General features: G+C 41.2%; 1 protein-coding gene across 1 annotated transcript in view; it reads left to right on the forward strand.

Moving 5' to 3' along the window:
- AMBRA1 (autophagy and beclin 1 regulator 1) overlaps positions 1-24,584 on the forward strand; it is a 124,375-nt gene that overhangs the window by 64,169 nt on the left and 35,622 nt on the right. Inside the window, 3 exon segments of the mRNA XM_035902903.1 lie at positions 8,359-8,469; positions 17,046-17,234; positions 17,670-17,824. Coding sequence (XP_035758796.1) covers positions 8,359-8,469; positions 17,046-17,234; positions 17,670-17,824 — 455 coding nt within the window.

Below are 24,584 nucleotides of genomic sequence, written 5' to 3' on the forward strand. Positions count from 1 at the left end.
CGCACAATGAGCTCAGATGGGCTCTTGTGCTGGGAAGGCCATTTAGGCAGGAGAGGGGAAGTCTGGGAAGGCAGGTCCCTGTTCCCGGTATAGCTACTTGGGGAAGTTTGTCCTTGTGTTCTTAAGAAATGCGGCAAAGAGAGATGGGAGCTCTGGAGACTCGAGAGCTTAGAGTCTGGTGCCTGCTTGCAGCTCCTTGGTGGAAGGCTGCCCTCTTTGTCTGGTTTCTGCAAGACTCTCCATCCGAGGCAATTAGGATTAGCAGGCACATTTCATGCTCTGAAAAGTCAGAAAGGGAAAGAAGAAGGAGTTTTACAAAAGGAAATGCCTGCCAGGCACAGATTTCGCTCTGTTTTTGTGCAGAGAATAAACACAGACGTGAAGGTTAAAAAGCAGACTTCCAACAGCATTTAATGAAGGGCTTGGAAATGATGCAAGGGACTTAGTGACAGGCAAGAGTGAAGGCATTGCAAGGGGCAGAGTTGGCAGAGGGAGGAGCCCGAGTGACACACAGCACAGATTAGCTATTGAGACCTTCCTAGTTCACCTTTACAGGGATTTTGTGAAACTTAAACACCGGCAGGAGGGATGTAGCATTTTGATTTGGAGAGTCACCTACTGTTTGTGGAAGCTTAGAAGGGAGGGGAGCCGTGAACATGCCCTCATGTGTGGGTTCAAACAGAGGTGAAGGAAGAGAATGCATTTTTCTTTAGAGACTGCAAAGTTCAGCGCTCTTCTGCCTTTCATCTAGCAGTGTGTCCTGGCCTCATAAGCTTCCCCCCGCCCCCCCCCGCAGTTTAATTCTGATAAACACTTTTCTCTTTGCAGTGTCAGTTGCTTGGGAGCTGATCTCAAATATATTATCTTACTGATTTTTTTAGTAGATTGATACGGACCTCCAGATGGAGAAATGACCGTAGCCCAAATTATTGTTTCTCCTCACACTGACAAGGAGAAGTTGTCTTTATCTCCCCAGTATTTTCCAATAAATAGGTTTCTTACTCCCATGCCAGGGCAGTAGCTGATGGCTCTTATAGCTGATTCTGTAAGTATTGGAGGATTTTATGGTGTATGGAATAACAGAAATTAGGAAGAGAGAGAGCATAAACCCCTTTCTCCAGCCTTTTATTCATTGTTTTTTGTTAGGGCCTCATTATGCATACAGAAAAAATCATCTAAAAGGCTGAAAATATGCAGAAAAGGTTGAAACAAAACATTAGTTAAAATGCAGATTGGAATGTATTTTTAGTGCTTGAATATTTTCCCTAAAAGGCTATACTGTAGGAAACATGTTTTACTGCTTGAATCATATGGTAGTATGAGGCATGCTTTTAACACATGCTGCTGTCACATGGAAATAAAGAAATAGTCTCAAAACAAGCAACAATGTCTGCAGAAACTTCCTTTAGCAGCTCCAGCAGTTAGCTGATTGGAAGACTTCAGCCTTGACGCCCCTTCCCAGCAAGGGGCCCAAATGAGAAGAGAAAGCTTGTTTGCCCACCCACTTCTCAAACAACTTGCGAGCTGTTTCAGCCAACGGTAACAGATGTTTCTTTCTGTTTCCATAACCTTTTCCTGTCAAGCTCTTTTAATGATGTAGCATCTCTATTTGCAGGAAGATTTCTCTTGACTGTCTGGCCTGATAACTTTTATTTCCACCTGTGTGCTTCATGGAGCACCTCCATCTCTTTACATAGCATTCCACTGTACCCAGTATCAGAATTCCAGGAGTCTCATGGTGGTCCCTAAACAAATGGCATTTTGCTGTTTAAAATGTGTATGCATGCGTGTCGTTACATGGTGTAAAGCAACCAATATAGTGGAGCCTTCCCACAGAACTTCCTATCTACTGCAGCTAAAAGCATCATAAATGACAAATGAGAAAAGAAACAGCTTTGCCTAAACAGCCCTTGTTCATAAAGGTTTTCTTATAAAAAAGAAAATCGCACTTATCGGCTTCATTTGAGTTGTACAAGTGTAAGACTTGCATCTCTGCTTCTTTAGCAAGCAGGATTTGAGGCTTCAGTTCTCTGGTGAATTGTACTTACTTCCCTGCAAGAATGAACTTTAAAACTATGCAAATGAAGTACCCTCTGAAGCATAAGCAAAATAATTATGTATCAGTAACAAGATACAACTATTACTTTATGTTCAGTTGCCAAAGTGAGGCTCTCACCTGTCTCATTCATCCCTTCTCCTCTCCAGGAGTTGTTGAGCAGTTACGTTGCTCTCCACTCATTACTGAGGTGAGGCATGCATAAGACGTTCTCGTATGCCCACAGTTCAGATGATATTTCTCTTTACCTTTTTTTGATGGCATGAGATTATTTTACAGATGAAAAATAGTGCACAAAAGTTGTTTTAAATCCTGTCAGACTTTCATTGTAGTCTTGGGGTGATGATTGGTAGTGATTTAGGAGGTAGAAAGAAGGAATTCCTTCCAATTTATTTGGTTGGGCTTTTTTCTGTTCAGTAGTGCATATCTGCTATTGGATGGTTGCAGAAAGTTCTTGGCAAGTTGGAGACTTAGACCATGATCTGTCGCTAACAGTGGCTGAGAAGGTTGAGGTAGCTACAGCAAGGAAATTAAACTGCTTGTTCCTTATTGTGTCACTCCAAGTACAATGAGGACTTCCTAAACAGTGACATTTCCTTGCTCCAATGTGTATGTGCAAGGCTATGATAAGATACCTTTTTTGTCACCAGGGTTTTCCCTGTCTGAGACATTCTGTGTGAATATTGCTGGCTTGAGTCTTGCTGGTTCTCAAACTCACCATGCTGTTTCATATCTGATTTTCCAACTTCCATGGGTAGCCGGGTGATATGAGCAGGGGCATGTCTGTAGGGTGAACAATAACAGAGAAGCAGGAATTCTCTTAAGGAGAAAAATTATCAGCTTGCTTGGTGAAGTGCAAACAATTTGGACAAGAGGAGAATGCATTTGAAAAGGACCTTAATCTCTTCTAGTTTCCCTGAGGGAAAACTGGACCCTACCATTAAAGAAAAATGCTTCCCAGATGCATTTCTGTATTAATTGTTATATGATCAGACAAAAGCAGATCTCTAATGTCAGGAAGGTAAGATGTCAAGGAGCCATCATGGCTGTATTGGGGGTGGAGGCTTTGGGCAGGGCATATGTTCATTTACTGTTTGTGTTTCTTGCAAATAAACTGCTTTCCTTTTCAAGTCTGAAACGTGTGGCTGGAAAATTCCCTTTCCTGTATGATGCTTGTATTGTTCACAATGTGAGTGAAGCCCTTGGGCACTTGACTGAGCTCCTTTTAGGACGGTCATCTTCATTACCTGCAGCTGAGGCCTACTCAGATTCCCATAGCTGATAGGACTTTGAAACTCGGCATACCCCTTTTAAAAGGAAATTTTGCAATAGGAATGAGCATGAATGGGAAATTGAATTTATTCTTATTTTGTACATCTGGGGTAGAGGAAAAACAAAAGCCTTTTGAAGGGTTCAGCTTTTGGAGAGCGTAGACCTCTTTGGGGCTTTCTCAGTTAACATCGAATCTAAGATCCCTTCAGTGCTTATTAGCATATGCTGAACTACCCTTAGTAACGTTTTGTGCATCCATTCATGAAAATTGTTTTGCCTGCTTCCTATTTACAGCTTGCTGGTGCCTTGAAAAACAAGCAAAATGAATCCTTGAAAATACCAGGTTGCTATGCATACTGTTTCTACAGCATTAGCACAGTTTTAGGTAGTTAGCTCAGCCACTTCAAAGGCAGTGTCTTCATGGTAGCCTGGAACAGATTTGCTGGGACTTGTCAAATTCATATTTAGGATTTAATATGTTTACCACGATCAAAGGTAGTCCCCAAAACCAGGCTGCTCCATAAAATACTTTAGGGTTGGAGATGTGCAAGAACCTGTTACATCTCCTCTAGGCTTCAGACATCAGTAGTCACATTTCAGCTGAATTCAAATTGCGTCAGAACTGGTTGAGAGAACCTGGTGTGTTCTTCCAGCAAAAAGTTTTATCCTTGGTTTGTCAAGTAGATTGGCCCTGTGTTTTGGGCTTCCTGGATTATAGTAAATCTAGAAATAGTAAATGTAAAACTCATCAGCTGTGATAGATCCTTTTTACAAATGTAGGATAACCTCTGTGTCATTAGCCACAGTAACAAACGGGCTCATAAAAAGGTAATTACTTTTCAAAGGTACTCATGCTTAAAGATGCAAGTACTAATCTGGGGGGAATTTTATACCAGGGCCTAATGACTGTCTCAAATTGAGTCACAAATTAGCTCAGGGACTTCTCCAGCTTCCTCAAGCTTATCTGTAAGCATCTTAATAATTTTTTCTCTTACTATGAGGGGACCTGCCAGACAGTAAAAACTTAAGAGTAAAGGATCTAGTCTAGAAAAAAAATTGAACTCTGGTTTCTGTTAAATACATGGAAAAGAAATTCACATAATATGTAGATGTTCCATGTTCTTGAAACTTGCACCCCAAAGCCTGTGTAGCTCTAGAGTATTAGCTCTTCCTCTGAGAGTCTGATAGTAGTAGTCTGGAAGTCTCCTGCTCCTCACTGGAGGGAATGCTGGAGTGCCATGGAAAATGGTTTTGCACCGCTTTTTTCCCTTTCAGTCTAAACTCAGACATTGGCTTGCATGGCTTGATTCATAAATGAGCAATAGCTGACTGGCAAAGGTTCATTTCTCCACATGCCAAGATGAGTTGGACCCTCTGAGGGGAATGAGACTGACGGATAAATATCTGTCATGTGTAGGTGGCCTATAAGAAAAGATTTGAGGATTTTTTTTTAAGTCTTTTTTAAGCCTTCCCCCCCCCCTCCCTCCCCCCCCCCTTTAAACTCTTGTCATGTGCTGAGTGGGGGTGGATGGAGATCGGGGTGGTGGTGGGAGAAGGGGGAGCTGCTGAAAGCATTTATCTTCATTTCTGCCATCACCCAGTGTTTATTACGCAGTGATAGACAGACGCAGGAAAGCTGCCAATCAAACCTACGTTCACTGCATTTCAATCGGCCTTCGCTTTGGATTTCAGCATTTTGAAATCTACATCATCTCTGCAGTAAAAGGTCGTTCTGTTCGTGGGGATGACAAGCCTGAGACCCTCAGGTACCCACTGCAGTCACTTGTGATCCCATCAAACAGTGGAAGACCCAGGAATCAGGACAGACTGTCAAGTGCTTGGTGAGAACTGCTGCTTGTAAGAGCTGATCTGCTGCTGCCCACATTTAAGAAGCCGAAGTGTGTTGTTTGCCTCCAGGTTATGCTAGAACTTAAGAGGCAATAGCACCTTCTTCTGCTTTCACCCAGGCTGAAACCCTGACTGGGCAAAGCAAGCTGAGGATGAGTTCTCACGCTGCACGGTGAACAAAAGCTCTGTAGTGAGGATTTTAACTAAGTTTTTCATCCATGGTCTCAAATCTTCCCTATCAACCAATGGAAAAAGTGAGCAGCAAAGGTTAGGATAGCATAGTTGTGTACTGGAGGTATTTTCCTCCCTAAAATGAATGTCTGAAATGTTTGCATGCTTTTAATCATCTTTACTGTAGGACAGTGCATGCATGTACGTGGGAGGCTTCTGGCAGGACTTGTGATACAAATGTTATTCCACTTTGCTATATGTAGCTAGATATAATTTAATAATTACACTTCTCAATTACATAATTAGTATAAGTAGAGGTAATTACTTAATAAAAACATGTAGATCATGGATTTGCCATTAGTGTTAGGCACACTGGTTTGGAGCCTTGGAGAAACGGTCTCAATCCTTCTGAACATGAACTTTTCACTCTATGAACCTTATTTCCTGGATCCTAATCTTTTTGATAAAGCTATCTGTTACCTAAAGCACTAGCATTAGCACTAGCATTACTTGATAGCTTTTGCTGGCTCTGAAATTTGTGCAGGGCTGTCCTGTAGATGGGGAGGTACTGCTTCTTTCCGTTGTTGGTTTTTCTGTGTAGGATGTGACTGCCTTTGGAGTCAAAGGGTATGCAAGGTTTAAATGAACACCATAACTAACTGGAAGATTCCAAGGAAAGAGATGAAAAGACCAGAATCTTTACAGACAAAAAAATCAAAAACATTTGCCAACAGCTTTTTCATGGTACTTGTAGCATTAGGTGCAACAGTTGTACAAGCCAGATGAACTTGCTGTTTGTGGAGCAGTTAGCGGTGTTGCTAGGCTTCTGTGGTGCAGAGGGAACACACGATTGCTTTCCTCAGGTATGTTGTTCTCCAGTTTATATATTACTTGCTGTGCCTATGAAGGTTGTTCTCATTGCAAAACAGGTGATGACTTTGTAATGTTCATCTGTAAATAAGATCAATATTCTGGATTTATGCGCCCCGGGTAGTACTTCTGTTGCCTGTCTGTGCAGAGTGTTTCCTTGTCTGATTCAGACCTTTCATGCAGTTGCTACCTAGTTGGTGAGGTTAGTTACTGTTTCCCTGCAGCAAGTCTCACTGCTTGAAATTTGTACAGAAACTAGTTTTCTGTTCTCCACCTGGTGGCTGGAGGCAAGACAGCAAAAGAGCTGCCCCTGTGTACCAAACCCAGGCTTGCATGAGACTTTTAAAGATGAAGCAACATAAAATTTAATTGTCCTTCTTCCACTTCTGGTTGCAAAATGTAATTTCATTAATGCATTGAATCTGCTTTCTCCGGTGCACATCTTTTGTTCAGAGGAGTCCTTTGTTTTGGGGGATATGGAGAACAAGGCCTTGGGCATGTGTAAGAGCAATGGAAATATTCTTAATTCTGCTCTCCAAATGATGTGTGTGCATCTGACAGAGGCAGATACAGAGACTGAGCAGATGCAGGGTGGAGGTTTGTCAGTTGCTGGAGGCCTGGCACAGCTGAGTACACAGTGTAAAGCTGGCTGCTCAGAAGTCTTGCTCTTGGCATATTTCTGAGCTTTCTCCAGAACCAAAAATCAGGACTCGAGACAGCTTATCGATGAAAAGAGGACTAGAAGCATGGGTCTAGAATTTGCTTCCCTACTTTGCGCCGCCCCCTTCCCCCCCATTCTTTACGTTGCTGAGAAAACATAAACCCTATCAGTGTGTGTGTGTTTTCAGGCCTTTTTTTTTTTTTTTTTTTTAAACAAAACTGAGTGTTCTGCTGGGTTTTGATAAGAAAATATCTAGCCACCCTAGTCTCCTTATCTTCCTCCATACCTCTTTCATTTACTAGCAGTTCGTAAGCTTTTAGCTCTCTGCATGGGCAGCTGGCTTGCTGTGTACTTGGATACAGAATTGTCAAAGTGATGTTGTCCCTTCCACTGTTGCTCCTGTGGCAGCAGAGTCCCAAGCCAGCCTTTCTAGGAGAGTGAAGCCACTGACTTTTCTGTGTGCTTCCCACTGAAGACAGTGTGGAGATGCTGAAATCCAGATGGTGTAAACTCTGGATGCTGTGCTTTTCCTCATTTGTGCTTGGGGATGATCTTGTTTTGCTCTCCCTTATCAAACGCCATTACCTGGAATTTCTCTGGGTGCCAGCCCGTGTGTGTAGTAAAAGTGCTGCATGTATATGAAGGCCTTAGGGAGTGCAAATAGCATGAGATTTTTGATGCTAGTACTATTATGGGAGAACTTTCCACTGCTCTCCCTAGGGATTGCTTTTAATGCCTCTGAGCTTTCTCAAATATATGCTGACTTGAGTTACCAGTGGCAGTTCCCTTCTGCCTGGAAAATTATGTTCTTTGTGCTAGTTTCTGAAGTATTCTGCTTGGCCTTCTGCTTTGGACTGTTGCCCAAATGCTTGGGTGGTTAGCAAGGGTCATGTCATTTGGAGCCAGAGCAGCCTGCTGTAGGTTGGGCCACCCAGAGCAGCAAAGGGCCAGCTTGTAGGTCCTCCTTGCTAATACTTTGTTAGAATCATTACTGTGCGGCAAATATTGTAGGCAACCTCTATCTTCTGAGTGGAGTTTACAGTAGTAGGAGGGATTACGTCCACAAATGTGTGTGACTTGCCAGGGCAGCACTTTTCCTTAGTATGTATTCTGGTCTGCCTTCATAGCTGTACTGAAAAATGTTGGGTCTCTGAAAATACAGCTTCACTAGTACCAATAAGTAGAACGCATTTGCACCAAATGAATTGGTTATGATTTCTCTATTGTGAGTCTGGGCAAGTCTTATCTCTCATCACCCTTCTTTTCTTTCAGAAATGTGTTGCAGGGAGATGCTTTCCTATTAATTTCCTGTGTTCTGTGGCTTATTTAGGTGTTGCCATTTCTGTAAATAAGGTTTCTTTAAGAATCTAGAGTTTTGTGTATAGGATTTTGACAGGTTTTCTATGGTTTTGTCTCCCCAGCACTTTTCTGGGTAATCTTCTGGAGGGTAAATTGCTAATTATTTCCCCCTTTTTGGTAGGTGCTGTGATTGGGGATGGACAGTCAGCTGTGGCCAGCAACATTGCCAACACCACCTACCGGCTCCAGTGGTGGGACTTCACTAAATTTGATCTGCCTGAAATCAGCAATGGTAAGCTGGAAAGGACACACCAGTACTTTCTTTTAAGTCTATACCAACCAGAGCTACCATAAGCTCTAGGATCCAAAAGTAGCTGTATATTACAGGCCTTGGATTACTTGATTGTCTTGTTGCATTAGGAATAGTAAAATGCTTAGCTTTTTGAGAAAGTTGACCAGAAGCATGCAGAGCTGTTCCTGCTCTGTCTAGCTTGTGTATTCTTGCTATCAGCAAATCCATGCACAAATGGGGCTTTTTTGTGAACATTCTCATGGGGATATACAATCCTCTCAGAAAAATTCAGTATCTAATCTATTCATTCTTTTACCAACAAGTTTCTAGGGGGATATTGTCTTTATACCTTTCCATTAGAACATGCTAATAAATTGGGTCTGTATTCTCCAAGTTATTGAAATTAGTTTGGGTTAAAATGCTGCAACACATCTTGTGAATCAGGGCCCTGGTCTGTTGCTTACCACAGTATTGCAAGCCAGGGGAAGTAGATGTAGCTTCTAGCCATTTGAAAAAGCAGTGATTCATCCCATATCTCAGATGCAAGCTGCTTTGGGGTCAAGAATACAAGCAATATTGCTGATTTTATTTGTTTTGTTGGGGTTTTTATTCTTTTCTTCCCTTTGTCAAAATTAGACCGCAGTTTTACACATGTTTTATGGCATAAGCTAGCTCTTGCACTCAAAGAGAGTTCTTTATGCCGGCACAAGAATATTTGATGCTTGTGGTCAGCTGATCAAGGAAGGACTTTTTCAGGGCTAAAACTAAGTTGAGTAGGAAGGCTATTTTTAACCCAGAATGATATCCTGATATAGCTTGCTGTACAGCTGCAGAAATATTTGTGGCAGCCTGGGATGAAGATAGGAGGTAGATATTCATGGATATTTCTTTGTACAGTGATTTTTAGCTTAGGCCATCCCTGTGTATATGTGAAATTAATTGCTTGACTTCTCAGCAAAAACAGATTGGGTTCTGCTTTAATGGACTGACTTCTTTTTAGGGAGAACAGGGATTCTGTTTTCAGAAAGTCTTCTGCTTTCACAGGTAGCCACTGATATGAATTAAGAAAAAGTTTCTCCCAGTCCAAGCCCTGTCTGTCTGCAATTTTAGAAATTACATATCTGACAAGAGAGGTCCCAGTGGGGTACTGTCCTGTTGCTTAAAGAACCCACAAAAGGAGCACATGTAGTGACACCATAGCAGCAGAGATGTGGGGAACTGAACTCATAGAATCACAGAATGGTTTGGGCTGGAAGGGGCCTTAAAGATCATCTAGTCCAGCCCCCTGCTATGGGCAGGGATGTTTTTCAGTAGATCAGGTTGCTCAAAGCTCCATGCAGTCTGACCGTGAACACTTCCAATGATGAGGCATCCACAACTTCTCTGGGCAACCTGCATGAGGCCATTTACCTCCCAGCCCCTGGGAAATCAGAGGAGCTGGGGGAGAGCCACCAGTAGCCTATCCTATTACAAAAAGCTTTCTTACTGTGTCGTTCCTAGAGATAAAACATGTGGTGTTTCTGTGTCATCTCCTTCCTTTACATTGTATAGAATATTGTGGTGTGATGTTTATAGCCTGGTGGGAAGTAAAAGCCCTGTTTCTAGATGGTAGCCCTCGACATTGTAAAGGGGGAAGATGCTCTATATTTTATCCTGGAGAATCGTTCTGTCTCTTGGGAAGAAGCACGCAGTGTCATTGTGAAAGTAGAATACTGTGTTGAACTCATGTGCTGGTGCTTTGGCGTGTCTTGTTAAGTGCCAAACTTTGAAGTGTATAGTTGTAGGCTGAAGATCAGTGCTCAAGGCGAAGTTTTGCCACGTGGTGGCAATACTTTCCGTGGTCCAGCCAGACTCTGGAACAGAATAAAGATGAAGTCAGAGGAGGAAGCATCTTGCTGCAGACTTAAATTCTTTGGAACTCCTCTGCAAGCTTGTGAAGTATTTGAAGAGTGTTACAGCTGTTAATAGCTTTTTTTTTTTTTTTTTTTTTGGCCTCATCTGGCGGCTGAGGAGAAGGCTGCTGATTTTTTTTTTTTAAAAAAAAAAGCATAAGATGTTTGTTTATAATTTATGGAATCCCACAGAAAATAAGAACCATCTGCTCCTCAAGACATCAATATTTCAATCTTCTCTCTCTCCGCTACCAGGACACTTCCATTCTGAAGTAGCTTCCAATTAGCTGGAAATTAGGCTATGGTTTCTGTTGTCATTGCCCTTCTTGCAGGCAGGGTTCCTGCTACCAGCCCATCCCCAGTCCTTCTGACTTCCCACTTTGTGCTTCGTAGTACTTGGCTTGTCCATCTTTCTTTCTTACTGTTTGGAAATGTTCAGTTTTACTGTGCTTCTTCCTTTTTGCATGCTGAGCCCAACTCTGGCATTTCGAAGTTGTTAGCCTCTGCCAAGGTCTAATAAGGATGTATGAAGATGTAGTAGCTGTGCTCATCCTACAACAGGTATTGGCCAAGCTTGACTAGGCACAGAACAAAGGCAAGCTGCAAGTTTGCCAAGGTGCACAAATTCATAGGGTTTTGTGAAGCTAAGCGTGTAACAGTGGAGTGGTGGGTTGGAGGAGTTTTTTCTGACTCTTCATGATCTTGGAAGTAAACTCTTTTCCCAGGAAAGCATGTGACCTCAATAGTTCCTTTTTTTTTTTTTTTTCCCATCGTTTCCTATAAATCAGAGGTGGTCATGTGAGAGAGCCTGCTTACACGGAGGGGGCTATTGCACTTCCTGGGACTGACTGGAGCCATAAGTGGTTTGGGGCGTTTAGGCAGATGAAATGATGCAGCTGAGGTTTGGGACTGCCTGCCAGCTCCACTCTCTGTCAGAGAAATGACTCTGTGGCCAACCTCCATCTCCGAGCAGCTCTTCTTCCTGTTAGAATTAAACAAAGAAAAGATAGTTTGGAAGTAGGATGTTTTCCGCTGAAGCGGACGCATCTGAGCAAGTGACAGGAGCATGATTAGCACAGTCCTGGGATCTCAGCGGCTGGGCCCCAGAACTCTTTGGAGCCCTGGGCTCAGGACTCTGCTCCGCAGCAGCGACCTCACTAAGGTTCAATCCAGCAAGCACACAAAAGAGGACTACAACGGTCTTGGGGAAATCGCTTTGCAGGGACTTGTGGGATTTGAGCCTCTCCCCTGTCTTTCTCTATTAATTGCAAAATGGAAAAAGATGGCTTCAGATTTCTTCTCTCCTTTTGCCAGTTTTGCTTTTAATAACTCTGAAATGAACATGATCCCATCTTAAACTGTAATTGTCAGTCATATTAGCTTTGGGGTAGGGAATTTATTTGGCAGCAGAGACAATGCTATCTATGGCATTTATTTAATATTCTTCAAGTAAGTAATGCAGGTCCTTAAAATTTCTCACAGCTAACAGGTAAGTATTGAATTGGTGATCAGTGTAGAATATAGCCTTTCCACAGATAAACTACTTTAAGGTTTTCTCTCTTGTTTATATCTTTTGAATATAGTTTCTCTCATGCTACTCACTGCTTGTTATTTCATTTTCTAGCCATTGTGGCTGAACTGGTCTAGTTCTTCCACATTTAGTCATGCAACAGGCATTTGTCCTGTTCTAACACTGGCTGGGACTTGAGGAAGGTGACTTGATCAATACTTACGGATCCACAGTGGGATGCAGAAGAACTTAAAAGAAGAAAAGGAAAAAAAAATAGGCATGCTAAACAACGTATAAATAGGAGCAGCTGTTAAGAAAGCATCGTCCTTAAGAGTGGCTAGGAGCAAATGATGCACCCAGCACTATCTTCCTTTGGCAAACAGTGCTGTTGCTGCTGGCGTTCCAGGCCTTCCTCAGCTTCCAGCGTAATTATTCTGTAGGTGTGAGCACTCCAAGTTGGCACAACAGCTTGATTAATTTGTTCTCTGATGTTTCTTTTGATCTGTTCTGTCAGCTTGGTGGCTGCATTAACAACAAAAGAAAACAAGAGATGAAAGGGCAGCCTTGTTATAAATGGTTTTCCAAAAATAGCAATTTTTTTCCCCTAAAATCTTCTGTATTGGCTTCATTTTCATAGATCAGGCCTCAGGCTCAAAGAAATCAAATAGCCTGTGGCTTGTCAAATGCATGAGTATCTTCATCCTCCCCGTGTCTTGGGAATCGCTTAGATGCTGTTCCTTAAAATGAAACCTTGCTGAGATCTCCATCTCTTATTTAGACCTTTTCTGCTGGCACAGTAGGCTTCCTTGGTTCTAGGTGTAAGTGCTACCTGAGTCCTTCATCCTTTGTAAATGAAGGAAGAGAAAAGAACTATAATGCCAGCGTGAATCAGATCTTGAAAGACTGAAATAAAGGGCACTCCTTCTTGTTCAGTGCAACTTGCATCTGTGATGTTTTTATGTTCTGGGCACACATGAAGGGGGAAAGATAGTTCAATTCTGGCAGGGGAGCTCACAGTCTGTTTTCCTAAGAGGCATTCACCATATGCAACAAACTTTAAAAAGAACAAGACACGCAGTTATGTTGGCCATCAGTGTGGACTGCTCACCAAAAACCTCTGTGCTGTGCTACAGGAGGGGCAGGTGGGAAAGAAGGAAAAAACATGTAGATAGAAAATGAATTAATATGTGCTATGTGATAAACAGACTCTTAGTGATCCAAACTCAACGTTGTTTTAAAAAAAGTGTAGAAAATGCTAGATGAGGAAGAGGATTAGAGACCTGGAAAGGAAAAAATAGCCACGGAACTGAAAGGATATGTATAAGACATGGCAATATCCCTGCATCTGTGAATGGTACAGAAGAAATAGGAGCATTTCTTACCTTGCAAAAACAAAGATGTGGGATTCTTTTCTTACAAATGTCCAAAGTTGCATTAGATTTAAAAACCCCCCAAACTTTAAAAGCTGAGATGTGGATTCTATAGACTATGATTTTCAATAGTTATAGAACAATGAAGAAACATTGCCTGTGCCCAGAGAAATCAGTATCTGTCCCCTCTAAAACGTCTTGCACCTCTGAAAAGCACCGGCAGTTCATCAGTACAGAAGGGTTCCTGGGCTAAATAATGCCCATACCTTTGGACTGATGAACCAAGTATACAATCTCGCTACTTCCAATACTGAGCATCAAATGACAGTAGTTAAGATTGTAGAGAAACTATGGCTACCTTGTGGAAACTGCATCCTGAGCCCAGAGATGCAGGACAAAACTTAGGTATCTAGCAGAATAGGAATGAGAGAGAACAGTTCTTAGACCCCAAAGAAAGGGACTGGACTATATTTTCACTTCTAATAGTCAAATGGGGATTTTATTTGGGGGGGGGGGGGGGAGGGGGATATGTTTCATAGTTGTATCTCTGGCAAATGCTCTCCCTGTGTATTGTGTAGTTTTGCTCTGTTGCTGGCGTTGCTGCTTGGCTCTCCTTTAAGTAGTTAACTCCAGGTTTGGCTGTGAGAGTCCCAATATTCACCTGCCCAAGAAGTTCTCATTCCCTTTTTCCTTTTTCCCAATTTTTTAGATCACTGCTGATTAGATTACAAATACAGAGAAATTAGTGACAGGACCCCCTTAGCCACTGAGTCTAGCTCCCTGTTGTCTTAGGCAATCACATCCTATAGTTCCTCTTATTCTGTCTTAAAATTGGTTAAATTCTTTGCTCTTTTCATTTCTGTTGAAAGACTATTCTAGAATCTTCCTATTCTGCTAGAAATCTTCTAATTTCCAAACTTAATGGCTGCTTTTACCTACTTACTCACTTGTCAACTTTATTTGTGAAGAGAACTGATGTTTTTCTGGCACGTACTTCCTGGTATTTTTTGTAAATACAATCCCATTTCCCCACAATCTTTTTTTTTTTTTTTTTTTTTTTTTTTTTTTTTTTTTTTTTTTTTTAACAAACCATGAAATACATTTTCCCTAGTCATCTTCCTAGCTCTTTGCTGGACTTGTTACCATTTAGGGTTTAATCTTTCTTGAACATGGCTGACCAAAACTGTGCCCAGTATCCTGTATGTGGTCTCAGCACAAGGTTGTGTATTAGCCCTGGTATTTCTGTTGTAAGCGTGCTCCCTAGTGCAGTCTAGGATTGCCATCTCTTTTACTGTTATGCCGGGTGGATTGCTCCGTCTTTGCTATGGTCACGAAAGTTGATTCTTTCATTTCCAGCTGAGAAAGGTCCTAGGTAAAGCAGAAATTTATAAATGTTAACACGCTCTAGAATTCTTTCATTTCACTTCTGTTATGCCTCTATGTACTTCAGTTTACTCTGTGGTCTGATCATGCTCTGTTAATGAAATTACCCAACTTTATCAACAGAATTCATCAACCAGCTCCTCTGTGTGCCTGGCTCATTGATAAAGCTAATAAATAGGACTGGTTTTTAAATAAGTCACTGAAGAACTCTGCAGGAATCCTCCCAATTTAACTGGGATTACAATAGTGCAACCTGTTGTCGTGTATCCTTTAGCTAGTTCACAGCATATTCTGCAGTGCTTGTGTTGATGCCCATCGTCTCTTGTGTTGAGTACTTGAGTGAAGCCTAGATTATTTTTTTTAAAAAGGGCAAACTTTAATTCTACCTTATTTTTAATTAGGTAGTATAGTCTTTTTAATCTTTATTCTGTTGTCTTTTTGTTCAACTAGCTTCAGACTAAGCACTCGGGAATTTTGTTGTTTTTTGGACCGTCTGTTCTTTGAAGGGCCATGTATATTTTAGATTCTGTTATTACAGCACTGACAGTGACTACCATTATTTACCTTTTTTCTGTTCAGCACCTTTCTGTTTATACTAGGCTGAAAATTACTGTTTTTAGCAGCTTTGAGACTGAAAAAAAAAAAGGTTGAATAAATTTAGAGTACAGGTGTAGGTGGTTTGGTACAGAATGTAATTACATAGTCCACTTTTTATCCTCATCTTTTTCATCAGGGTTTCTTAAATTGAACAGTTGAAGTTGATACTCAACCATGTAGGAAAGCAGTTTCAGGAAAAATGCCTTTCAGACCAGAAGAACTGAAGATGAAGTTCAGAGAGCGCTTTAAATCAGCAGTGCTGGAGGGAGCAGTCCTCTCTGCTTCCCTGTGATGACTTCTTATTCTGCTTTTACAAGTATCTTTGTGGACATGTGGGGAAACTGTTCTGGCTAAAAAGTGACCTAGACAACAGTCAGTAATTTCTCACCATATCAGTTCCCTGCTGTAGCCGCCTTTCCACAGAAGTGTTGGAAATAAAGGGCAGGGATTGCTTCTTCTGGCAGTGGCACCAGTTTGTTAAAGCATTGAGTTACAGCTTTAATTTGATTTGGAAGTTCAGACTTTCAGAAGTATGCACAAAACATTCTTGGCACTGTCCTTTTGCTAAACTAATAAGGAATCTAGGCCAAGAAGTGCCTTCATAAATTCATCTGCAATTTTAGCTAAAGCAAATCAAAGCCACTTCTAGGCTAGGCATGGTCTGAAGGTTTAGAAGAGAATTCCTGGACTATAGAAGTTGACATAGCGCTCTACTTAATGCTATAGCTTCAAGCATGTGAGATGGAGCATTCAGTCTTCTAGCATGCAAAGCTTCTGTATTGGAAATGTGGACTTCATTTCTATTTTTTTTATATTCTATCCCCTTGAGTTTGAGAATATTAGAATCTGAAATTCCCCCATCCCCATAATAGTGTATGTGGTTTCAGCTCCAAACCTGGAATAACTGCAGCAGTTTTAGTGAAACACTGGAGTACATTTAGGTTAGGCTGAGGGAGCGAACATAACTCCAGCCTTGTCTTGAACTGTTGGTGATGATGATGGTGCTCAAAGGCCTTGGAACCTCATTGTACTAGGAATGGCACAAGTGCATAGCAAGATTCAGTAGCCCAAGGATCTTATGGGCTGTGTATGCAAGGCACAGAGGGGAAAAGATTTGTATGAGGTCACCCAGCAACTCACCAGCAGAGATTAAAGTAAAACTTCTATTTTCTGAGTTGCTGCTCACTACCCTGTCTGCTAAACAGTTAGTTCACTGGTTGCGTGAGTGTCTCAAATATTGGAGTCATTAAATGGAGGACTGGCTGGAGAAGTCTCTGCCATTTGTCACTTGCTTTGTCCAAGATCGGTGTAAAAATCAGCTGTCAGAAACGAATGTCTGTATCTGCAGGGAGGAATTTTTCTCTCATCTCCTGTTTGTTGGAGATAAGGGGAGCTGGAACTAGGGGCTCTGCAAGAGAAGGGGAAATGAATTAAGATGCACTGTTTCCAATGATACCACTGCTGGAGTTTGTCAGAGAGTCATGATTTGGGGCTTGTTTAAACTGTGCTGTCCTTTACAAAGGATGGTGTTATGCTCAACAAAGGAGGGGTTTGATAAAGTGCAATTGCTACTATTTCTTGGCTGAAGGCTCCAGGAGGTGAGTAGACTTCATTCCCTGGGCTCACTGCAGTGTCTTATCTCCGTTTTGGAGCAAGTTTTGCATTAATCAGGGTATTAACATTTCATAAACTTTAGGAGGAAGCTAAATGTCTTGAGTGTCTTTTGCATGTACTGTCCAGTCTCCAACATTAGGTTTAAATCTTCCTTTATTCTCTGTTGAATCTGAGTGTTTTAATCACTGTTCCTTTCTTTCTTCTTTGCAGCCTCTGTGAACGTGCTTGTTCAAAACTGCAAGATTTACAATGACGCTAGCTGTGATATCTCTGCCGATGGGCAGCTGCTGGCAGCCTTCATTCCCAGCAGCCAAAGAGGCTTCCCTGATGAGGGAATACTGGCTGTGTATTCTCTAGCACCCCACAACTTGGGCGAGATGCTTTACACAAAGCGATTTGGTAAGCATGCAGGAAGAAGTCATGGTGGGTGGGAGTGTGAGAAGTTACCTCAGAACTCAGCCCTCAGTGAGAAATGTAATAGTCTGAACATCAGTGATTGTAGTAACTGGAAATATTTTATTAACCTTCCAACCAGCCACAAATGTAGTACTGCTGGGGAGAATCTTGAGGGGAGGCTCCTGGGGGAGCTGCTAAGGGATAGGGTTTTTTTCCTTAAAGAACTTCATTGTCTTAGTGGGAGGACACTTGCTGCAAGGTAATGTCTCACAAAATTTGTTCTTGTGCAGGTCTCCTCATTTTTCTCTACCCCTTATAAGAGTGAGCTTAGTATGCCGTACATTATGGGAATGCTGGAAGGGAATGAAGAAGCTGTGAGGATGGGGCATGTGGAGAGATGTCAACCTGTGAGAGAAATAACTCCTCTTCTCTTTATAGGCCCTAATGCCATTTCTGTGAGCCTGTCTCCAATGGGCAGGTACGTAATGGTGGGACTGGCTTCCCGACGTATCCTGTTGCACCCCTCCACAGAACACATGGTTGCTCAAGTCTTCAGGCTGCAACAGCCTCACGGTGGAGAAACCTCTATGAGGGTGAGTGTATGTGTATTCTGTTTCTATGCGTTTTCATCAGTGATTTTGTCTTTTTGGCTCTAGCATAGCAGGTGGTTGCTGTGTTATGATACCAAAGAGGTAGCATGCTCCAGGCCTACTTGAATAATAAACATGTGAAGGAATTTAACTACAGAGGTATGCAAACATGGCAGCAGAACATAAGTATAACAGAATTGTGAAACTTTACTCTGGTTTAAAATATGATGACAAACAAAGGTATTCCATGTTGTTTGTGGTATCCTAAGTCTAGATGTCACTCATAGTACCTAGTAGGTCTTCTGTACTACTTAGGGTAATATGCATATTGCTTGTGATACTACAGTTGGCTTTGCTGAGGGATTTTTTCAGCTGAGGTTTCAGGATCATTTCCTAACATTCCTAAAAGTGGCTAACCTCTAGGAGAGGCCACCAGCAGTTTCAGGAAGGGTAAGAGCCAAGCTTCACATCATACTTGCAGACTGAAGGTGAGGCTTACCGTACTTTTGCCAAACAGGCTTTTGTTGGCTATTTATTAATGAGCTTTCTATATATATATATGTAGGCCTCTTTTGGTAATGGAATTATCTCTCTGTACTTCTGATTTGTGGGAGAGCTGAGCTGTGACCTGCACTGACTCGTTTAAGTATGTGAGGAAAAACCTTCATCTTTTTGCAAACTGGCAAATAGAGTTAAGAGAATGTGTGTCTTATTTAGTTCATCAGCAGAGCACAACAGCCATTCAGTCATAGTTTGGGATGGAAAAAGCTGTGTCCAGTTGATAATGCACAGAAAGCAGAACTAGATAATTTCTAAAGCTGAAACTTGTGCTGGATTCAAGTTTTAGGCCATGTATTCAGGTGACTTTTGTTGCAGGAGATGAAAAATAGCTATTCAAACCTTTTCACTTTGGGGGATAACTTGATCATAGTGGAATTCATTCCATGAGCAGCTTTTTTTCCCCTCTGTCTATATCTCTCTCTTCCCCACCCCCACTTTTTTTTAAAAAAAAAATTATCTTTTTTAAAAGGCCCCTCCAATTATTATGACTTTTGGCAGAGCTTTCCCACTGTACAGGGGTTGCACTGAACCATTCATCTAGTGGCCCATCCCTGGGGAGAGACTTGTCTCTGGGAGAATTTGCTTGATTCACCTTCAGACTCTATAGTTGCTCTCCAGACTGATCATGATTCAGAGAGGGTCATCTCAGCTGCGTCATTACATGAGCTGCTTTATCAGCTGATATAAAAGTCTTGCTTATTATCGTCATCTGCTCCGTGTTATAATGCAAGGGAAAATCAATGATGAGGATATTCTTTGGTGCACCAGTCAGCACTTTTTCAGTCCTGGTTCTTAGCTACCATTCTGGTACAAGCCTCTTCAGGTAAGAGGAAGAAATTAATTATTTATGAGAAAAGCACAATTTGGTTAGCAGGTATGATTGGTGAAAGCTGCGTGGATATGATAAGATCACTCACTACAAGGATCCTGTTAGATCCTTTTAACAGTCTAGTATGCCCTGGAGCTGTTTCTTTTTTCAGTCATTTTAAGATCCTAATGAAATACATAGCTTTTACTACCAGATACAGGAGTATCCTTTCCCCACAGTCTTTTTACCATATCATAAGTAGTTAAGATCGAGAAGTCCTATTAGCTAAAATCATGTCTCTTCCTATAAAGAGCTATGGTAGGATTCTTTCTTCTCATCCATTCTTTACATTTGCTCTAAACTGCAGTTGCTATGGCTGGTATCTAGCCCTTCTTTTTGGAGATTTTTTTTGTAGTCCGCTAAATCAGTAAGCGTCTGTCTAAATCTTCCATTTACATTTCTTCATCTCCATTTAAAATAGCTCTTAGTCGCCATTTAGTGAAGTAATGCTTTGTATTCCCTTAATCTTCTCTTGTAATTCAATCTTCCAGCTTTTGTTTTTTTCTCTTCTGAATTCTCTCCAAAATACCCTTCCTTTTTTCCCCTCATTTTGGGATATGGTTAAGTGTACGTAATGTGATAAGCATAGTCTTACCAGAAGCCCGCAGAGGGTGGTTTTTTTCTGCTTTTTTTGGACTACAGGGCTTTACTTATGCAGTCAAAAACTGTTGGGTTTTTTCTTCTTTTGCTGTTATGGTGCATTGAAAATTTTGTACAATTTTTCCCACTCTTGCTTTTCAGACTTTCTCTATATCACTGCACTCCTGTCTTTCTCATCTGCTGTAGCTCTGGATTATTTTCCTCCAGATGGATTCCATGCATTCTAAAGGTTGCTTTTTTCATCTTTCTTGCACATGTATTTTTAGCTTCTGAAAACCTTTCCCCCACGTTTTCAAATCTATCCAGTCTAGCAGGATTTGCTAACTAATTTGCTGTTTTCTCCTTTCCCACATCATGTTTAAAGATGTTAAAAATCTCTCGTTTCTGACTGCTTTGGACTTTCAGCTTTCTGCCTGTGTGACAGGGTCACAGCTAGACCAGTTTGAATTAATTTGGTTAAAGAGCCTTCCTGTGGGATGATGCTGAATATCGTTTCAACATTCTGGTGTGTTGGTGGTCATCTTTGTGCAGTCTGTAGGACCAAGCTTGGAAAACACATATCTGTTAACCTTGTAAATATTACTACTACATCTAGTTCTGAAAATGTGTATATCAACTACAGGTATTTCTTCTGTCTTGAATTTTACAATAAGACTGCTCCATAAGTTTGTAATACTTTTCAGGACATGCAAAGTAAATATAGAGCTTTAAGTGGGAAACTTTATAATATCCTTAGCACACTGTCTTTACAGTGCTGCTGTATTCATATTCAGTTGAGTAAAAACCTGTTTGCATCTTGGCCAGCATGCAGTAGAAAAAGGTTTAGGAAACCTGGTGAAACTGTGTTCTTCAATCTCTAATTTAATGTGCGCAATAGAGAGAATCACAAAGCATCCTTGTTGCCTCTGTGCCAACAGCTTGTAATACAAAGCAATTGTTACTCAACTTCTTAATTAAAAATAAGTCATAGCCATGTTCTGAAGCAATGCTTTGTGGATATTTTAATTTTACATTACTTGCAAAACTCCCAAGAGAGAAATTAAAGAGAAATGCTACATCGGATTCTATGAAAATTCTTGTAAGTTGTCTCACAGTTGTTCCTTCCTTCCCTGATGCCTTTTGATTTGTAATCAATGAACCAGGAGAGTAGGGCTTGGCAATGTGGCCTGTAAGTCACTGCAAAAGCATGGCAACCTGCTGAGGAGTAAAATACAGTGATTATTTCTGCTTCCAATTAAAATGGAAAGACCCTTCCTCCACATCCTTGATTAGCAGTCAGTGGAATACGGATTTCTATTCCTCAGAGAGGTTCCTCCATCTTGCTGTTGAAATGGAGGTTTTGAAGATGCAATTAATTAGTTCTGTTACGTGAAACTCTAATACATTTAATTGCACCTAGAAATCCACTGGGTGCTGGTGTAATTTTCAGAGTTGGAGAGAAATGTTCTCTCCAAGAACAGCAGCACTTTTGGATTGTACTAAGGAGCATCTTAGTTATACAAGTGTGCATTGTCTATATACATCTTGACCCTAATACTTCAGAGAGATTGGGTAGAGTTCTACGGATCAGGGCTGACATGATTTGGCAGTTATGAATTGTGCTCAGAAATGGAGTAAAAGTAATGAATTGTCATCAAATATGGTTGAGTCACGAGCTACAGGTTCATGCTCTTTCTATTCACTCCCTTAAGATTGATCTGCCTAGCATTTCAGATGGAAACCTGACTTTGCTAAAGAACATGCTTATTTTTCAGACAGGCTTAAAAAGCTCTCTAGTAGTGTTGACTTTTAACAAGAGTGGTATGCATAAGCTTCATTTCTTCTCTGTGTTTTGTGGTGGTTTTGGGGTTTTAGTTGGGTGGGTTTTGTTTTGTTTTTTGTTTTTTTTATTGCAAACGTAGCTAACATCCCTGGAATTTTTCTGTAGCCAGAGAGCACAGGGAAGGAATTGCTTTTAGCATATCTCTAGCTTGGAGTGGTACATGTAGCAGCGGTACTGGAAATTGTCTGAAAATATTTGAGTTTCAGAGATGGGAAGTTTGGAGAAAGGACTCAAAATACAGAGTAAGAATAGGTTTTGTAGCATATTTTGAAAGCATAGGTGGAGCTGGTCTCCAAATAAAGAGGTTCTATTTCAGACTTGCTTGGGTCTAGGATGATTTCTGAATTCCATGTGATTCCAAAAGTATACAGAGGTTAAAGAACTTAGAAGAACATGAAATTAGAACCTTGTCTGGAGCTGAAGTTCCCTAGAAATGTAGAAGAGTAAGGATTGTATCGCCCTGGATCTGTTAGCAGTGGATATTAGTGAGAAGGAAGGCTGGAAGGTAGTTTATTTATTTTACCCAGAGGAAGCTAACTCTAAATATCAAACAAACATGATTACTGTAATCCAAATTAAAATAAAACTTGGAAAGGAGCTTTTAAGATGAGGATACAAAAAGTGAGTTAGGCGATAGAAAAATTTGATCGACATGAAGCTGAAGAGCAAATCACACAATTTGTGGGGATAAGGTGACTTAACCAAGCCCCATCCTAAATACTGCATTGTGCTTTGAATCTGGAAGGAAATTCAGGCTGTGGAGGTCTGGAATTAACTCTTAGAATACATGTACGCTTCCATTGTAAACAGATGGGGAATTCCAAATACTGCAAGAAGAAGGGCCTGAAGCAGAAATGCACACGGAGTTTTAGCACAGAGCCAAGCTTTTTTTCAGCCTGTTAACTCTTAACAAGGACAATGCATAGAATATGTGAGAAAATGCACAATTTTATTGAGCGCTGTTTTCTTCTGAGCTTCATGCAAGTGTCAGTAGAGCGTATGCAGTGTGGCCTGCAAAGGTCACTGCCAGACCTCATTGACTCACTGGGTGAGCTGTGAATGCTCCTGCAGCCACAAGCAAAGGGGCTTTAAGCCTGAAAGCAAACGGCTGTGCATATTTGCTTCACTGGGCTGCAAGTTCCAGATTTGTCAGAACCCTTGATAATGTGAAAACTGATTAGGAGAATATATGGAGATGGCTTGCTATTACATGTTCGTTCCAGGGGAAGAGTTCATATGAACTAACATACTTCTGAAAACAAGGGTAGTTTGCAAGAAAGAGCATACCAGCCTCTTAATGTGTTGTTAAAAAAGTGTGCTTATTGGTGTGGTCCCTTGTGTCTCCTTTTGAGAGAGATTTTGACATCTTCATGTCGACAGGGGGAGCTTCTGACAACTCTGAGTGTAACTGCAAAGGATACATTCAATTACTGCCCAAAGAAATTTTTCACTGTTGGCAGAAGTCAAACCACGTAGATGTTTCTTAGACTACCAAAAGTCCAAGTGGTCACAGACAGCATGTACTTTTCGATACTAGGAAGAGGCCATGGGGACAGAACACTTTTCTGACTGATATGGGAAATTCTTCCTTTTAATGTGAAGTAGAGCATAATAGCCTGGTTGAGGCCAAGTAGTTTTATATGCTCTACGTATCGGCAGATTCTGGCATGTGTCTTTAGAAAAACAGCGCATATCCAAACCCCGTGTTGGTAAGCACTGCTTATGTAGGGTGCTGTAGCAAAGACCTGTATTCAACATAACTGGAAAATGCAGTACCACCTTGACGTTGCATGTGGCATGAAGATCTGCAGAGATGTGCACATCTGAGTATAGATGCAGGAATGGTATGTTGTAAGAGTTAGTTAAATTGCTGTCTTAACCGATTCACCCATGTCTGCATGAAGGCTGCTAAGACAGAATTTACAAGAAACTGTAAACACTTAAAACTCATTTGGATCCCTTCATAAAATATTGTGTTAATATCTCATGCAATGGTTAAAATGGGAGCAGTGTCAGTTTTAGCAAACTGGTGTGAAGAAAAGTCAAATGACATCTATTTGGGGTGTTTTTACTTCATGGGATGTGAAGCTGAGCACCAAGACCTTTTGTTTAACATGAGGTCCAGTATTAGGAGTGCTGAGCTCTTGCAGTTCAGGTAAGGCCTTGAGCCCATTTGCCTCACAGTGGCTACTGTTAGCTTTGGTGCCATTGGGTACATGGTTAGCTAGATAGAAAAAATATGGCAAAGATGGTTCCGCATCTGAGATTATTTATATGCAGTCATGCTGCCCAAGTCAGGTAGGGGGAAGGGAGCCAAGGTGAATTATTACCAGATTTGCACTAAACTGGCCATGGGCTGAGAAGAGGTTTGCAATTTCACAAAGAATTTTTTTTTTCCAGTACTTCTTCCTACCATCTTTCTCAAATTAAATTTAAGCCAACTCTTCCCTTCAGTATTTATTCCTTCCAGACATGTAGGCAGCTGGATGACAGCCTCTTTTCACCTAGATGAGGGTGCATGTAGCTCTGTCATCAACATATTGTTGACAGTTGATCTTGCATGCCTTTCTATTGAGGCTCAGCAGACGGAGAGCGGGGTGGAACGGCAGCTGTACACGAATCCTTTGCTCTTGTCATTAGATCTTTAACATATTGTAGATCTTGCTGTTACAGTCTCAGCGTGACATTTAATGGGGAATTTACAGGTACTGCTTTTGGTTTGCAGTCTGAGTTAAGGGCAAAAATGAAGAAGCTTGTCATTCCTTTTGCCATAGGAGGGAACATATTTTTATTAGCTTGTTCTGGCATTGAGAGCTGTCAGTGATTTTTGCAAGAGAGAGCAATAGCTGGGGGCACAGTCCTGTTTGCACAGTTCGGTTCACTTGTGCATCTGCACTGGATATATACGTATC

The sequence above is a fragment of the Egretta garzetta genome, unplaced genomic scaffold, assembly GCF_000687185.1.
Source record: "Egretta garzetta isolate BGI_Z169 unplaced genomic scaffold, ASM68718v1 scaffold329, whole genome shotgun sequence".
Classification (NCBI taxonomy): Eukaryota; Metazoa; Chordata; class Aves; order Pelecaniformes; family Ardeidae; genus Egretta; species Egretta garzetta.